A 19,097-nucleotide genomic window follows, 5' to 3' on the forward strand; every position below is an offset into this window, starting at 1 on the left:
TGAAACAGCCAGAAGCAATGCTGCTGGACTTCGTGCTGATTGGCTGAACCGCCAAGAGCAGAAAAAAGGGAGACTGTGGATGTTAGCTTCTGTGTTAGCGTTAACTGTGTGTATTAATGCATATTAAGGTGCAGTTGTAGGCTTTTGCTATTTTTGGGTGACTGTGGTCCCTAATCCCTGTGAATCCCAGCAATCCACTATGCGGAAATTTTTTTTCCCCCAGACTCTTCAAGTTTGACCTCAACTTTCTTAAATAAATCTTTTTTTGTTCACCTCAGATTTGATTGGAATGTTTTTGAACTTGACAAAGAAAAGGATGTAAATATCTCTGTCTATTGCATTAGCACTTAAATTTGCTGAAACTTTTTCACCTAAACGCTTACTAACGTTGCTTTAAATTAAAAATAAAAACAAACTCCCACCAATAATTGGAGCTCATTTTGTGTATTTGTTTGCATGTTTGTTTGTTGTATTTTGTTTGCATCATATTGCAAAGAAAAAGATTACCACATTTCCAACCCAAAACCACTGAAAAAAAATCATCTCTAGAAATATGCAGGCCGATTACTGAGATCAGCTTTTTACATGTAACAGTTCACGGAGCACACTGTCTCTCTTTTTCTCTCTCTCCAACTATTTCTCTCTGTCTCTCTTTCCTGAGTGGTTTGCTCAGCTACAGAATAACCGGCCAAAGATGAAGCGCCTGGAAGTGATATAGTACCGCATAGCTGGAGATCTTTAATAGGAAACTATCAGGCCAGCATGAGATGGAGCAGACGGTGGTTAGAGAGAGAGGAACGGCTCCTGTTGGACTTTTTTTCAGGAACCGTTGTTGACAAAGACACATGAAGGTGCTGCTCTCTGTGTGTATTAATGTGTGTGTGTGTTTAAGGAGTGGATGTATTCCAGACAGCTGTCCTGAGCCAATACACTTTGTATGCAAAGAATTTTTCACTGTCACTCAGGGTGGCGGGCGAGGGGTCGTCGTCATGACGGCTGAAGGTGAACGGTTTGCTCATCATTCTGGGATGTGATGGCGCTCAGCTGGTTTGGTAGGAGTGGGTTTGAGTGGGATTTACATTTAGCTTGAATATTTACCAGAAATATACATTTATGATTCATCATTAAATAAAAGTGAAGAACAAAATTTTACAGATTGGAATGATTTTTTTTAATCTCATAGAACTGAAAACAGCATAGATTTTTCTTGCTTGTTTGAATCCCTGACATCACTGGATCTATGGTGGGCTGTGAGGGTCACATTAAAGTTTTACATGCAACACCTTTTCTAATGGCAATAAATAGCAAGAAAATCTCCAGAACTTGATCAGAATGATTCCTCTCCTCTTTTGCAACATCTTTGCAGCAGTTTTTCAGACCTGCATAAACTTCCTGAGAGCATTTTCCACCAAATTCTCAGTTTTGTAAATCATCACACAATCTGCATTTGTAACATTTTTTAATCATACACCACAACAATGCCGTAAATTATTTCCATGAATGTGGATTAAGATTATTTTCACCCAGATTAGGATCTTATTTTTTGTTTTCCTTTGACTGCTCTCTTTAGAGGTCACCACTGACTCCGTTTCAGATCCTTCACCTCTGTGTTTTTCTTGCCACCTCCAATGAGCTTCCATGATCCTCCTGTTTTACTTTTATCATCTGTTCTTGTTGTCCGGTTTTCCTTTTCTAAATCTGACCTGGATTTCTTAACCGAGGTTGCTTTTCTGAAGTATATTTTTATAATTCTCTGCAGCCATAAATAAGTTATGAATCCATAAACGTTTGCCCTTCCTGACACAATGCCAAACGTTTACCAAAAACAAAAAATACCCTGGGTTTGACGACACGCTGTACTCTGCTGCTGAATGAATGAATGTTGGCATTGAAAACTTCTTTCATTCATCCTTTCTCCAAAGTTCAGCTTTTACATTTTGGACTCTTCATGTTTGCACCAGTTAAGTTTAGATTTTTCAATACTTTCTGGGATGCAGTTGTAGTTTTCTGTTGGCTAGCACCAAACTGAAAGGTTATTTCACAGTTTTGTTTTGTTTTTACACATTTTTGATTGTTTTCATTGTATCTCATTCAAAATGTCCCAGTCAAGGCTGAAATGGATAATTTTACATTGACTGAAGAGATTATCAGGATCTACAAAAGCAAAAAAAGGAACAATTTGTTTCTTCTTTAGCATTATGACCACGCTAGAGTTGGATAAACGTAAAAATTAAAGCTTTTAAACAACATCTGGGATCTGGGAAATCATTTTTATAAAAATGATGTCAGACATGAAGTCAAAATCTAAAAACTGTCTGATAAACATCAAGTTTTCATTTCTTAAACTGTCAACAAAACAGCTGACAGAAATAGTTTAATAGCTCCGTTGGTTTGTTTGGTATTTGTCATAATTTTTTTTAACAAAGACCTGAACTACCTGCTGCTGTACAGTTGTATATCAGTAGCTGAAAAAATAGATGTAAGGAAACATAAGATAGATTTGGAGCTGAATGAAACAGCAGTGACTTAAACCGGTTTATCGTGCCGTAATAATCAGAATCAATAACAGTAATGGAGATTCACTCAGCACAAAGCTGCACTGCAACACAGATCTGCATCCCATGAATGTATCTTTCCTGTCCTCCACGCTTTGTGTGCACAACCATAATTACATACAATGAGTCTCTCCTCTCTGCTGCTGAGTGTGAGGCTGAACAGCAGTTCTTTTTTCTCACTGTCTTCCCCGCCCTGAGTGGATTTTAACACTCTAATAGCACATACTGTACATTCCCTACATCCGCCGCCTCCGTGGTCGGGGATGGGTGTGGCTGCAGGGAGCTCAGCCAGGGTGGCAACAGTAAAGGATGGCACACATGCTGACGGGCGCGCACGAGTCTGAGAGTAAGAGCTGCTGAGGCGAACTGCAGGAGGGCTGAACGCCGATGAAATATTTAATCGCTTTTATTATTCAGTAACTGCCTGAGAGAACGAGGGGGAGGCGGTGGGTGAGGGAGGTTGTGCGCCCAACTCCGGATGCTTCTCTGACATCTCTGTCTCTGATGTGAGTCGGACAAATTCATCCTAGGATTGGAAAACAAAGGAAGAGGAGGAAAAACAGAGGGATGGGTAGATAGAAGAGGGGTTGCAACAGAATGGATGGGAAGAATGAGAGAGAGAGAAAGGAGGAAGAAAATCAGACTATCTCACCATCCCGGGAAAAGAGGAGGGTTACCATGGTAACTGCAGCCGAGCACCACGTGATGCAGAGGAGGGAGAGAGGGAGCAGAAGGGTGGGGCGTCTCGCTCCGCCGGCAGAGGAGGAGAAGGAGGAGAAGAGAGGGAGAGAGGGACGGGTGTGAAAAAAATAAATGGTTTCCAGAACAAGCAGAAGACCCAAAGAGTCAAACGCCAGATCACAAAGGAGGTTCGAGTCACAGCGCAAGTTGCTCCATAGGCTGGGTTTATTTTTTTACAGAAATCCGATTGGCTGATGAATCCCATGACGTTAAAAAGCCAGTTAAACTTATTTATACGCGTCATTTTTACTGGATGTGAATGACCTGGTTCTGTTCTTAAAATGTACCAGTTACTCAGTAAAACACACCAGAGAAGGAGACATCTGAGATGCTAGAAACACAATAATAAATTTCCATTTATACAAAATATAAATGAGATGAATATCTGATGACCTGCTGGTGAAGGCAGGCAGTTATTAAACAGATCTAAATCAGTTCTATATTTTATTTTGAATCTTTTGGGGGGAATTTTGTGTTTTTCTGTTTCTGTTTTTGGAAACCCAAATCTATTCTTTATTAACTTTTTTGCTGCTCTGTCCATTGATTCATTTCACTTATTTCTTTTCAACAAAGTTTCCTAATCAGATCCGCTAATTGTTAGAATGAGTGACAATTATAAATCAGTTTATTTATTTCACATATATCACAAATTTACCTTTTAAACAGTGATCGACCATTTTAAGTGTCCCAGTATATTTTTCTGAAAGTCTGGACAAACGGGTCTTTGATCTCGAGTCCATTTAGAATCTGTACTCTGGTGTTTTCTGTTGCTTTTTCAGTATCAGTTTATTCATTGCTAGGTGGCTTTTCACAAACGTAAAGAATTAAAGCACGAAGCTTGAAAAACGAAATAACAGTTTAGAGAAACCAAGCTGCTTAAAGCAGCTTAAAGAAGTCGATTGGGTCGGGTTTCTGACAGCAGAGCTGCGCTTGTTCTCCCTGGAGACGCCAGGAATCGACTCCTGACCACAACTGGTACAGAAAGTCACGTTGTGCATCTTGTGGATCGGGTCATGACAGGAAGTACGAAGACACGAGTATGGGGGGAAAACTAAATGATCCAGAGCTTCTCAATGTACATGTTTTTCCTTGATATAAATTGAGTAGAAATAAAAACTTCCCCATAAACGAAGCTTAATTCATATTAAGATATATTTGGTCTTTTATCTTTGGTAGTTGGAAGTGTTTTTAGAGTGGGTTTCAGGTATTTACACCTGATGCATTTGGTTTGCTTTAATCGGACCAGAGTTAGTTTTGCTCGTTGATCTGGACTGAATACACTCAATTCTGGTCTCGAGCCAAACAACCCGACCCGAACTGACTTTTTTAGGTGGTCTTGGTCTGCTTCCAAACGCTCTCTGGTGCGGTTCTGGTGTGAATACAGACCAGCCTCAATTCGAAGCAACTACAGGAAACCATCTTTTGTTCTAACGCTGCTACTGCATGTAGTGATTGTACTGGAATCATACCTTTCATTTGCATTTTTAGGCAACTTTCCAAAATTTGAAATATCACGTTGTATAACATTACAGTTTTGCAGCACGCAGGACTTCCATGTTTGTTTTCTTCCTAGCACTGTAAACAAAAGAGAACAAGGCTGGAATGTCTGTATAATTGAAATAAACAACTCGTCTTGTGGTGAGTTTGTGCGTTGGTGCAATATAAATAAATAAAATGAATTGAATTGTATTTTTACAGGAATTACAATTTAAAATATTTTACTGCGAAAATAGTGTGACAAAGATTTCTCTCTCTAGAAAAAGAAAACTTTTATCAGGCCAAAACACAGCAAAGTGAGATTATCTCGCGGAAATTATGTATCTGTGTGATCAGGAAATTAGATCTTGTGCCTTGAATTTACAACTGAATGTGTGACAAAAACAAGTGTTGAAAGATATTTCCAGAATTTCAGTTCATGGCTTAATTGGAAAATAAACAGCCGTGCCTTTTTAATATGTTTGAAGAGTTTCCTGGGCTTTGGCTCTGGATATTCAGTGAGTTTGTGGTGCAGTGCCCAGTTCTTTAAACTAAAGCTGGACACACACACACACACACACACACACACACACACACAGGAAGCTCATGCTCTGTTTCATCTGGTGTCCTCCTCCATTCAAACCCCCTGAAGCACACAACTTTCAGTCCATTGCAGGCATTGTGTGGCTCTGCTCACACAGGACAGTCGCAGGAAAACGTGGAGTTCTGTTTCCTGCAGCTTGCTGAAATCCACTCAGTCTGAGTGGGATCAGTGTTCGGCAGAGAATGACCCTGAGAAGCAGCTTCGGCTTTTAGGAGGAACTTGTCGGCACATCCCGGTCAAAGGTCACACCATGGACTCTGGCACTTCAACCCCTGCAGTCCCTCTGGGAAAGAAATGTCTTCACTGAGAGAGGCGGAGTCACATTCTGTGTTTGTTCTTCTGTGGACGTTAACAGAATAACAAACTGTGAATAAAACTGGATCTGATTGCATGGACGTCGTTAAAATGAGCTGAACAGGAGTTCATTTTGTTTCGAAGCTGTTTAAGCAAAACCATATTCACTATGTTTATTTATCTTTTACTTTGAACAAACAATACAAAGGAAAGACTGAAAAAATATAATGAGTTAAACAGTCATGCTAATTGACTTGCAATTTTACACAATTTGCTAGAAAAAGGGCATTTGGAAGTAGTGGTGGGCATTTATCATGATAAATTTATTATCATGATAATTCTGATTTATTGTTGTCATGATAAACTCCAGTTAATCTTACTTAAAAGCCCCTTTCAATGAAAGCATCAATAAATTAGAAAATACGGTTAAGTACAGATATGCTTTGTAGTTTAATTATACAAATGCCACTTCTTTGTGTTACTGTTGTCCTAAAGAAGCGTATTATACGTGGGAACAGTATTTGTGTTTGTGGGACAGTAATTACTGTGACACAGTTTTTATTGTTATCACGATAGAGAGAATTGAGAACATGTTTGACCTTTGAAGTCCCATTTTACCCAACATAATTTCAAATCAGTTCATTTTTTAAGATGGTCAATATCTGTACTTTGAGTTCATCATTTTATTCATTCCATAAATCTACCCCACACATTTAGATACAAAAACTATTTTTGGTTGTTCCCTAAAATTATAACTCCCCTCTTTGTCACAAAACATTTTTTGCATGTTGAGTGGAAGTTGACGGATGTACATTAGATTTCCCAATATCCTACTTTATGTAGTATTCTGACTCATTTCGTCTGTATTGCACACTTGGCTGTAAGCTTTGGTACATATTAAGCCAAACTTGCACACAAAAACCCAAATGTGGTGCAATGAAAGTATTATATAAAATAAGCAGTGACTTGTGGTCCATCTGACAGACAGGTGAAGGGAACAACCCTGATAGTTTTCTTATCATGGTGCCTTTTAGTGGATGGGAACATAAAAAATATAGGAGACATTTTGATGGTTAGATTTTTATTTGTCTTTAGTTTTTTCCAAAACTGTCTCTTTTGTTGGGTTTTCCCAGTCTGTATTGATAAGTAGTGAACCAGCAACACGTTCATCGTTGCCCGTGTTGTATGATCCAGTATGTGTTTAGTATGTTTATGAAGCTGATGCTGATTATGATGGAATGATGAGAGTAAACTCCACTGCGCTATAAAGCTGGACAGTAAAATAGACTACAGATCCATCCAGCTGATACTGGTTTATAAGTGATGAAATGTTACTGTAGGGTTCTCATGCTTTTTCTGTATTTTGTCACATTTTTGTACTTTAATGCTTGAATTTCATATTTTTGATCATTTTTTCCATTACCTTCTTGGGTTTCTGGCCAAAACAGTTGCTTGACAACAAGCCTTAGTTATAATATTTCACAAATACTAAGTGGAAATATGCCTCCCACATGCGTATCTGCAGCCAGGTGATGTTGCTTTGTGAATTCTGGCACAATGTGAGTCATTGGCAACAATGTTTTTATCACTTTGGCTGATAATCACCTAAAGTCCTAAACAACACTAAAAGAAATCAGTACTCAAGATGATTGCTGCACTAACTTCCTGCAGTTGCCACATTGCAGAGGCTCAATAAACCAATCATAATCAGCTACATGACTTCAAAGGAATGCCTCAAACTTCTATTTTAAAAGCTTAGAAAAGCGACATTTATAAAGGTGGAAATAAATTTCTCCACACCAAAACAAACTACTTTGAGCCACAGTAGATGTTTATTTTAATGTTTCAAACAACAAATATACCTTAAAATGCATTGATTTGCACAGTGGAAACCATCTTTGTACTACACCAGAAGCTAATATCTGCAGACTCCCTTATTTCTGCTCTTCAGGATCCAACCAATCAGCACAAAGGAACAGAAAAGGTGCTTCTGGATTGGCCGCTTTGCACCAAAGTTTCCTAAGCTCCATTTTCTCTCAAACAACTTGCGAAACATTTTTTGAGTCAGCAGATTTTGGAGTTACATTCCCCTGAAAAATCCACAAATAGGTTAATCTGCAAATACAGAACCTTATTGTTCATATGGTAAACATGATACATAACATGATAAGCTACTCTGTGGGGAAACTCTGTAAACTATTAAATCTTGTTTCAATGAATATGTTAAATCTTTTTGGCATAATTAAAAGTTGGCATTTTAGACATTCAGTTTAAAATACTAAGATAAACTGACATGCAGCATTTGGTGTCAGGTTTGAAAAATGACTTGACACAACCATACCAGACCATACCAACTTTATTTATGAAGCACTTTATACACCAACAGGACCAAAGTGCTATACACAAAAATATAATGCAATTATAAAATAGAAAAGATTGAATATAAAATACATATTAATATACAGACACAAAGTGACAAAGTGAAACCTCTCAGATTGTGCCAAAAGCCAAAGAAAAAAGATGGGTCTTAAGAAGGGACTTAAAAACAGCGAGTGAAGAGGCTTGTCTTATGCCCAAAGGAAGATCATTCCACAGCAACAGAACACAGTCGAGTTCATCTCTGCCATGATGGGTAGAGCAGAGGAACTGACAGGGGAGATGGAAAGGACGAGGAGGGAAGAGACAGATTGGATTGAAAGGAGAGGAGTAAGTCATCGTGAATGTGGCTGGTGTTCAAAAATAGATGCAGAGAGGGGAAACCGAACACAGCTTGGTGAAACAGGCGAGAAGAGACGGAAAACAGCCGAAGAAATGACAGAAGTTCTGAGGAGAATCAGAGGGGGGGAAATATGATGCAGAGGGAGGAACATTAGAGAACAAAACAAACATGTCAGTGAGCTGGAACGGAAAGACAGATGAAGGACAGAACAATGCTACAGAAGGACGAGTGCAGATGGAGGGATGGAGGGACGACATGGCGGAGACTACTAATGAGGGACCAGAGGCCCGCTGGCTGCAGGGCGGAGAGGTGACATGTTTGCACATGGAGATGAAGAGGGAGAGACAGGAATGGAGGGAGGAAGAGGAGTGGCAGCTCTGGGTGGATTCTGAGAAAACCAGTCTACTGGCTCAGCTTGGTCAACTGGTTCAACTGGGACTCATCCTGTCATTTCTGCCACAACTTTCCTTGTTTTCTTCTTTTTTTTCTTCAGTTTTAACTTTTCTTCTTTGTTCGTTCATCTTTCCTTACCTACTTACCTCCTTTCTTTCTTCCTTTCATTCCTTCAATCCCGCCTTTTTCCTGTTCTTGTCTTTCCTTTCTTTTTTCCTTCCTCCCTTCCTTCATTCATCCTCTAATGCCCCCTTTTATTCTTTTCTTCTTACCTCGTTCAGTCCCATCCTTTTTTCTCGTTCTCCTTTGCCTGTTCACCTTTTTGTTCCTTCTGTTCAGGTTGAAGCATCATCTTGATTAAATCATCCAGTTCTAATTTAAATCTAACTATGCTGTCCACCATAAGTAGAGGTTTTGTTTTATAAAACTTGCTGCATTGGTTTTGAGGTGTCGGCTGGTCGTTATTGAACTATGTGAAATCATGCAGAAGGTTTTTCAAGTTAAAATGAATAAATGATGTGAGAAGTTCTGCTGATTGTGTGGAATCCCGGTCTCTGGATTTACCAGGAGGTGATGTCAGCGACTTTAGATTTTAATTATTATTCATATTTATTAGATTGATTCCTCGTTCACTGCCGACCGAGTCACAATCTGCTGATATGTAAAAGAGCAGAGACCCTGGTTCAGAGAGTGAGGCGAGTTAATATTAGAAACAGCGTGGCTAACAGGCTCCAGAACATAACTGAGAATCTTAGACGTCACTCAGCAGCATGCTGGCAGCAGATGAATGATGCAGCGCTGCATACTGCAGACTCATCACAGTCATGCACATGTGTTGTAATCGAAGCTGAAGGTGGATCAGCTCCATGTTCAAGTGTGTAACCTTCATGTAGAGTCGTATCATCTGTTAAAACAGCCACACTTACAGATTCAGTGACATGAAACTCTTCTCACTGAAATATGCAATATAAATAAACTTCAGAAAACTGTTTCTCTGCAGCAGCTTCACTGCAAAAACACAAAACCATTTTTAGTTTAGTTTCTAGTGCAAATATCTTAATACATTTGAAATAAGGCAAATCTAACTTGTAAGTAATGTTTCGGCAAGATGTAAGAGCTTATTTTAAGTAAATATTTCCTTAATATTGATTAAAAATTCTAATTCCACTTATACCAAGGGAAAAATGTTATGTTATTAGTGACATAATCTGCCAGTGGAGCTAGTACTATTTCATCACTTTTAAGGAATTATTTACCTAAAACAAGCTAGTATATCTTGATAAAAAGTGACTTAGTGACATTGGAAAGATGCTTTTCAATAAAAAGTGTCACTTTATGGAATAATCGTGACAGTTTTTTTTTTAATCTTTTGTGTATATTTGAAATATATTTGCAATAGTTTTCTGAGTTGAATACTTAATTTGATTTTTCTGTGAATAGGAGGCAGATATAAGTTTATACTTAATTCTGCTGCTTTTCATTCGTAGCTTCTTTTAGTTGTTACTTTTTTAGTTATTGTTGACTGAATGAAACAATAAAATAAAACTTATAAGGTAGTTTTATCTAATTTCCAGTGTACTAAGATATATTTGCATTAGAAACTAGACAAAAATACTCTGTTTTAAGATTTTGTGTTTTTGAAGTGTTCAAAATAAATCTTGAATTGACTTGTTGAATTCTACCAATTGGGAAGAGAGTTTCAGTAAAGAAGCACATGGAGTGTTATGATGGTGCAAACCTTTGTTAATGATGTAGAGGCAGCAAATGAAGTGATGCAACAGAAGAGGGTAAAAGTGCAAAAGAAAAAAGAAAACCTGCTTATTAAGCCGTTTACAGCTTGTTGCTCTGATTTGGGGTTAAACTGGGCGCTCCATGAGTTCATCAGAGCGGCTGTGTTTAAATCACCTCTGTGCTCAGGTTCAGTCACTTTGCTGCTAAATTTTGTAGAATGTCAGACTTCACACAGACCTTGTCTTCAGGTGGTGTAATATGAGCCTGAGTGCTGCACAATCTAATTATAATGTCTGGCTATAATTACATTTCGATGAAAATCGGCTCCAAATCTGACACACTATACCGCTCCACTGGCTTCATGCTGAGTTCTCTGACGTAAAGCTTAATGATGTATTGTTTTAGTGACAGCAGTTATTGGGTCTAATGTGGATTTTAATGCATTCCTTAATTGATATTTATCTCCTGTCGCTGTGTTATGTCTTTATTTTGCCGCTGAGGGCTCCGGGTTTCCTATTTCCCAGTATCACAGTATATCCTGCTGTACGTTCTGTTTGTTTTTCACTGTGGTGTGTAAATCTAAAGCGTCACTGACTCAGATAACAAAACCTGTATTTATCTGATCGCCTTTACTGCTGACGTGTACATTTGTGTGGGGAAAACGGATTAATCCAGGAATGTTTATTTTCCAGGAAGCAGAGGGAGGATTGGACGATTCCGGAACCATTGTATAATTTCTTAATTTCTTTTAGTAAAATTATTCTGCTGACAGAAATCCCAATGTTTAAGCTCTTGTTAGCACATGCATTGCCATCCACATTTAAAATCAGATTTTTTTTAATGAAATTAGCAGAATTTTGTAATCAAAAAAAATAATTTGCCTATGGTGAACTTCTTTTAAACAATTATGTAAAGAAACGTCACATACAGCACCCTGAGAAGTATTAGAGGTTTACCTTTACAGATTTTTAAATTATTTAAGGCAAAATAACGAGTAAATGCAAAATGGATTTTCCAAATATTTCTTTGAAAATCTGTGATTTAAAGTTGACCTATAGTCCCTGAACAGGTTCGGATAGGTCTATGGACGATACAAAACATGTTCAGTACATGTAACTGCTGAATAACTCACTTCAAATATGAGTGGAACTTGACATCAAATGGTTAAGTACAATATCTGGAGAGAAAGTGAATAAAAATGCATCCAAACTTAAATAAAAAGTTTTTGAAAATGCCCAGAAGACCTGGAGAAGATTTTAATCAGGACCGCTTCACATGATTCAAAGAACGAACGTCTGCTTAGAGAAGGAAAACGGATGAATTGTGGGTGGTTTTAACCTTTAACCTAGTACTGAATGCTTTTATCAATGAAGTTTTTTGGCTTGTCCTTTCAAGTACAAAACAAAATTGTTTGAGAAAGGTCGATTTTAAAAAGAAAATCTATCAATATTGTCTTTTTTTGTGATGTTTTGCTTCTTTTAATGTAAACCATGAACATGAAGACATTGTTACATTCGGCTTAAAGCAGAACTTACAATACACACAAGGGAGATCTGTCCCAGGAATCAGGTAAGATAGGCTACACCATTAATTTGAAAAATTAAACAAATAAATAAATACCCAATCACTCAGTAAGAATTAAGCTGATCCTTAGCAACAATGATTTATTCAAAAAGAATTACAATACTATGAAATAATAATAGTTATCTTGATAGATAGATCGATAACCCCATTCCCTCAAAAAATAATTATGGTCACTCAGTTTGAAATCAGCAAAAGACCTAATTCATTAAATGTCCCAAATTTTTCCCTCCTTTTTTCAAAGAGATTATTGTCCACAAAGCAGTTCCATATCTTCAAAAAATAAACAAAGTCCTGGAAGTATTTCCCTGTTTTGATCCAAAGTCCCGATCCAAAATGAAAAATCCTAACGTCCAAACCCCTCCCAAAAAAGATACGAAAAAAAAGTGGTACCACCAAAAATCCCCAAAAAGAAAAGTACAGTCCAGATCTCACCGGGAGCGTTTTTCTTTCCCCTCGGTGGCGTCCTCTCGCACTGGCGGCGTCCACTTGCACCGGGCGCCGTTTCCTGGGTGCAAACTCCGATCCAGTTCCTAAAATACCATCTGTGGCACGGGGCGATCTTTGATAGCTGTTTTTGATGTCTTTCCTTTGATTTTTACTAGTTTTAAACGTTCAGACAGGTCAAAACTCCCGCTGCACAGATCCCACGGTGAGCGTCTTCCTCCCCGATTGCGCCTTCCTGCGCCGACGCACACGCCCCTTTTTAATTACTAATTTGTTTCACACACACCTGAAAACATCAGGATTTACCCAAATCAGTTATAAACAGTGGAAATTGGAATACTTTTTAACAATGAAATCACAGCAACTGTTCTACATGACAGGTTGATACATTTACTTTTTAATGTATTTATTTAGGAAAAAACAAACATAGTGGTTATGTTACATCTGTAGGTTTTAAGTGTAGCAGATTAGCTCTGTTGTCGGGTTTTTGCGATCATATGAGCGGATTATGATGCTGTGACTCGGTGAGAAGTGCTGCATTGGAGCGTCTTTGTGTGGAAGGAGCCCGGAGCTGATCAGGAGCCTCTGGCCCTGAAGGGAAGCGCGGCCGGATCACAGCTGCATGACCATGACAACAGCCTAAAAACAAACCTCTGCCAGGCTGAGCGAGATGCCAGAGTGCTCCGTCTATTTCCAGCCCTCTGGATCTTCTGTATGTGCAGCTTTTAAAAGGCCACTTCAGTCTGAATGTCCAGTGTTATTATTATTATTATTATTTTTAAGGTTTACCCACAATGAAGAGTGATGGAAATAGATCTGGAGTGACGCCTCTGTAAGAGCAGCTCTGTTGGGTGGTTTTGTTCAGTAATAGCACATGTTCCACTGTTTTCAGGGCTTATGTCATTCTTCTTCCCTGTTTGAACTTTGCCCTTGTTCTCTGCTATATTTAACACTTCATCAGTTATTATTTGTCGAAGTGAACGGGTAGACGTCCTGCTGTTTTGAGGTGTTTTCATCAATCCCTTAGAAATAGCTTGCAGCATGCTAACCAATTGTTTTCTTTTTTGTGTTTGTGTTGCAGGCGGACGCTAAGATGGTGTGTGACGTCGTCAGTCGTATGGAAGACACAGAGCCGTACTCCGCTGAGCTGCTGGGCGCCATGATGCGCCTGTGGGCCGACTCGGGCATCCAGGAGTGCTTCAGCCGCGCCCGGGAGTACCAGCTCAACGACTCGGCGCAGTAGTACGTCCATGTTTCTAAATCTGCTCATGTAGAGATCTACAAATCAGACGTTAGAGACTCACTGAGGTTTGGTTCAAGCTTTGTTGATACGAGTTTCTTCTTTACTTGTGAGCGCTTTTTGAGTGATGTTTTACTTCCTGTGGTTGCCTTCTTCCTGAAACAGTCATTTTTCTTTGGTAAAACTATTGCCAGACAACATTTTTAACATTTATTTGAGATTTATTTATTCATTTATTTTTCACTGATGGTGAAATCAGATGTGAACCTTTCAGTTGCAGCTTATTTATCACTTCGTGTGTGTGTGTGTTAAATGTCACATTAAAGATTGATGCACACTTCCTATTATGTTGTGGCCTGTGCAGCCGAGCAGAGTGCCCAACCAATGAAACCATAGGACAGACATCACATGACCAGACCACACAAACTGTTGACAAGCGTGCGTTTGTGCATCTTTTCTGAGAAACCCCAGAAATCTGATAACATTTCAGTGAACCAGAGATCAGCTGTGGTCAAAACCTTCTGCTCTTATGACCATTGGAGACGTAAGCGGTATCTCTGTGCATGGTGCAGGTTTGGTAATCACACATGCATGTAATGCGTGTTTTTATTCCATAGAAAGCAGAACGCTGCTGTGTGAAAGGAGTAGGTCCTGCCTGAAGCCACCTCTGTGTGTTTGTGTGCAAAGGCCTTTAGTGTTCTGACCTATTTACCACAATGCACATACTGTACACTCCATCTGCGATTTACATTCCTGCCTTTGTGACACGGCCATAATTTAGAAAGGCGATCACACAAGATGCACATACGTACACTGAGAATAATGTAAAAATGCCACATCAGGTAGCTAAATTCTCTGAGTTGGCAATATTTAACAATCCATGCAGAGGCAAGAAAACATGCAGTTTGAGTTGTTTGCAACAGATTTTGAATTAGACTTTTTGTTTTGTGGATAAACACAGCAGAAGATCCTCTTTAAATGCTGCAGTGCCGCTGAAGGTGATTATGCTGCAGCTGTAAATTGGTGTAAGAAACTTTAAATTCTTTTTGGTTTTTTTGGAAAAAACATCATTATATCCCTCATTTTGGGAAATAGTTTTGGTCTCCTTATTCTGCTTCCCTCTGCTCAGCGACGGCAGAAACCTTTCTTTTTCATGCTGCTCTGTGGTTTTATTATGTTACTTTCTGTCGCTTCTATAGAAGTCACAAGTAAATATGTGTCAGTAAATCACTCCAGAGGGTGGTATCTAACCATCCCAACTCTGGTTACTAAGCAACAGCCATGAATGCATTCGGCTGTGGTGACCTTCTTTTAAACAATTAGGTGAAGAAACGTCACATACTTTGCCCTGAAAAAGCATTACAGATATACCCCTACAGATTGTTTTTATTATTTTAGGCAGAATAACCGGAGTAAATGTAAAATGGAGTTTCCAAGTGATGACTTATGTATTGAAAGACAAATCTATCCAATCAACCTGACCGTTTGTGAAAATATTATTGCCTCCTTGCTACATCATGACTTAACTTTCATGAGCCACATTTACGGTCAGGTCTGATAAATCATGAAATCACCTGAGAACATGAAGTAGATACAATATCTCAAAAAGCAACCTATGATGTCATGGTATAAAAAAATTAGTGCTGTCAATCAAATTAAAGGGTTAAAAAACTAATATAAGGTTTCTCTAAGCAGCTCCTGTTTGGAGGTGTAGCAATACAAAACATGCCTATTAATTTTTTTGCACAAAATGATTCTTGGATAATGAGATTTTAGTTCTGCCTATTTTGAGCTCTTTTCAGAATGAATTGTTTTAGGGCCTCTGTCACTTTAAATATTATTAAGCTGCTGCTGGCCACGCCCCCAACTCAACATTTACACTTGCATATTAAAGTGACTAAAAGCAAACGCACAACTATATAACCATGCACCTTCGAATGAAGAAAGTGGTTTCTGAATAATTAGTCAACAACAATTATTATTATTATTTCCAGCAGCCATTGTACCACCTTACATTCTGGAGGTTTCTGAAAAATTTATTTTTCCTAACACCAAAAAACATGAACTTATCTCCAAAAAACAGTTGTGTGTTTTTGGACTATTTTTAGAAGCAGTAGAAAGCCAAATGGAAGTACAAAGATGCGCAAAAAGTGAGTTTTACATAATATGTCCCCTTTAAACTCCTCTGCTTGAGGCAGAGACTGACCCCCAGCCCAGAGGTGGTTGATTCTCCTCCCGGTCACTTTACACTCACCAGTAAACCACTCCAGTTCAGACTGGAGGTGAAGCCAACAGAACCGCATCATCTGTGACAAGCAACAATAAGACCCTACGGTTCCCAAACCAGACAGCCTCTTCTGCACGACGACGCCTTGAGATGCTGTCCGTGAATACCACAAACTGGATCGGTGACATAAGACAGCCCTGGAAGAGTCAATCAAAACATAAAACCAAATAAACACAGAACTGGGTCAGAGACAAAGTCAAGCTTCTCAGTTTAGATGCTGTAGAGAAAAAAGAGCATCGGAGAGGAAAGGACAACCAAAGACAACCAAAATAAACTGGAATAGTTCAAATAGTTTTCTGAATGCTTCAGCCATGTGAAATTTTAGAATAGACATGACGTCCTATACTATAAATGGTAGACTCCTCCAAGTCAGAGGGTGGGATATGGACTGTTAATGATTACAGAAAATTAAACTTCGTTTCTCCAAATGAACATTTATTAGCTTCTGAACCAATTGGCCGCTCATCTTGAACAGTAACAGCCTCTCTGGGCTTTAAATCCACCACTTTTCTCTAATTCTGCACATCACCAGTGAAATGAGGCAAGCACACTCAGGGGTCTGGAGTTAATCAACTTAATGCGCCATGTTGAGAAATATCAGTCTGAGAGGAAAGACTAATGCAGCAGCTGTGCACATACTATATGTCATCCAGAAACCAGACAGAAAACTTATCATCCCTTTCCAGGCTGGTTTAAATGTAATTTACGTTGCTGTCTGTGTGTGAGTCCTTAGGCTTACAACGATGCTGCGCATAAAATAATGTTGACATGAGTGTTAGTGCAAGTTCAGCGCGGCGAGAAGTGGCTGCAGGGTGAACGACAAGCAGAAGCAGCACAGAGGGGTCAGCCGCGTGTCGAAGGAAAGGTCGTGAAAGACAAATGGATAAGTCGAAACAATTACTGACCTTTTACTGACCTTTATAACTCAATTATCAAACAACCGGAGTTGTGGAAATTGACTGATAGCCTTCATAGTTACTTTGCTCACTGCAGTAGATGGAAAGAGGAAACATTTCTTACATCTATTGTTGTAACTGCAAGGGTGTGTCACACATCGTACAGCGTCTTGCAAAATTACAAAGAACTTTTTGACTTTTTCATGTTTCAGAGTTTCATAGAGAACATTAGCAAACAAACAAACAGCAGCATGAAGACTAAGGAACAGCAGAAAGGTCAGAGAGAATGTTGTGGATGGGGATTCACTGATCCACTTTTTTCACTTCTAGATACCGATACCCGAGGTTTATCGTCAGCCGATACCGATCCGATACAGAAAAACAGATAAAACGTAAATGTTTTTCAAACACAGACATAAAAGCTCTGAATTGCACATTTATTTGGTAACTCTGCACAACTACAGCTCACACATTAGCTTCACCAGCTTGGTCAAACGTAAACAGTTAGGAGTAAATCAGCCAATGTGAAATAAATGACAAAGAAACTGAAACTGATAAAAACAATGGATTTACTAAATTGGTAAAAAATAAACTGCAACAGTTTCTTTCTATTGGTTCAGAAAGTGTGATTAGGAATTCTAAATATAATGTAAAATTAATAATAATCACTGATACCAGTGAAAAAGATCTAGAATATTGAAAAAGATCTAGAGTCTTTTTTAAATATCGGGACAGATACAGATATTAACAACGGATCGGTTTATTTGTTGTTAACTGGAGAAGTTTAAAGCAGATTTATGTTATAAAACAATAAGCTTTGAATATCAACCCTGTTTAATCCGTCATCTGGAAACAAAGAGAGAGAATGAACAAACTTCAGTCCACCCAACGTGACAGACTGGAGCGAGGAGAGTGTTAATCAGAGGAACAGTCAACTAGACCGTAGTAATGCTGGAGGAGAGGATCTGTTGAATGGATGACTCATGAATCTGTTGTCATTGTTTGATTAATCTAAAAGTTATAAAAGGATGGCAATAAGAAAGCTACTGAAAAGTTTGACACAAGCTTGAAACTCAAACAGGAGGCAGAAGTTACTCTGGTCAGCTGAAAACAAAATGAAACTTCTTGGCTTCCATACAAAACAAATCATGAGTATATTTTTAAAATTTTAAAGTTCAGACCTAAATTCTATTGAAAGATTCTCAGTAGGATTTACCAACAGCTTTTCTCCTCAATCTGACTGAGTTTGAAATATCTGGTAGAGAAATAGGAAAATGTTTCCGTCTCTAGATGTGCAAATCTAGCAGAGACGCATCTCAAACACTTACTGTCATATTGGCAGTGAAGGCTGGTTTTAGTAAGAATGGAGTTAGGCGGGTTGAATACATGTCTGCCACACTTAGCGGATTTACGCAAAATACCAATAATGCTACAAATGCTTTGCTCCGGACTCTATCTGTGATAGTTTAGTGTTTTTGACACATGATAAAGGAATATTCTTCACGCTTTTGCCACCTGAAAATAAAATTCTTCTGATCTGACGTCAGAGGCCTGGATGGATTTCACTGCTTGCAACTTTAATTTATTCTCAATTCTCTTTTCAATTTAACTCCTCTTCCTTCTGTTGCATTAATGCTAAGAATGTGTGGGTTGTTTGATTGCCTTGTAATCTAATCATTGCCATTTCACTTTGTAAATTGAAACCTGTCTCGGCATCGAGTCGTCATTAATCCTGTCCACTCACGCTCACTGGGAGCAAACAGAGCCCGCCTGTGTAGGATGTGGTGCGTGTTTGCGTTCATTTTCATTCCATGAAACACACTGTGGTTGCAGATTAATGCCCAGTTGAGTCTCAGGAGGTAAAGAGTGCTTTCTGCTTCTCGTTTTCTTCGTCTCCTCCTGACCAGCTCGTCATATTCTTCTTCCCTTTCAAACCACAATCTAACCAATATTTCCCTCTAAAATCAATAGTTCTCATCAGCGAAGCTGTGTGTGCTCGTGTGTGTATTCCGTCTACCTTTTCTTACTCTGTCAACATATCTTCTCCCTCGAGCCGTTCTTTTGAAGTAACTGAGTGTCCGCTAGCCCTAAAAGAACATCACCAATCTAAAAATAAAAAAGCATTATATCCAT

The 19,097-nt window shown here is 38.7% G+C and overlaps 1 protein-coding gene across 2 annotated transcripts in view; it reads left to right on the top strand.

The window, feature by feature from the left end:
- LOC114152855 (guanine nucleotide-binding protein G(o) subunit alpha) overlaps positions 1–19,097 on the top strand; it is a 110,920-nt gene that overhangs the window by 59,358 nt on the left and 32,465 nt on the right. For both annotated transcript variants that reach the window (XM_028030960.1, XM_028030951.1), the window contains exon 4: positions 13,623–13,783. In XM_028030960.1, coding sequence (XP_027886761.1) covers positions 13,623–13,783 — 161 coding nt within the window. The remainder of the gene's footprint in view (positions 1–13,622; positions 13,784–19,097) is intronic.

The sequence above is a fragment of the Xiphophorus couchianus genome, chromosome 2 (genome assembly GCF_001444195.1).
Source record: "Xiphophorus couchianus chromosome 2, X_couchianus-1.0, whole genome shotgun sequence".
NCBI classification, from domain to species: Eukaryota; Metazoa; Chordata; class Actinopteri; order Cyprinodontiformes; family Poeciliidae; genus Xiphophorus; species Xiphophorus couchianus.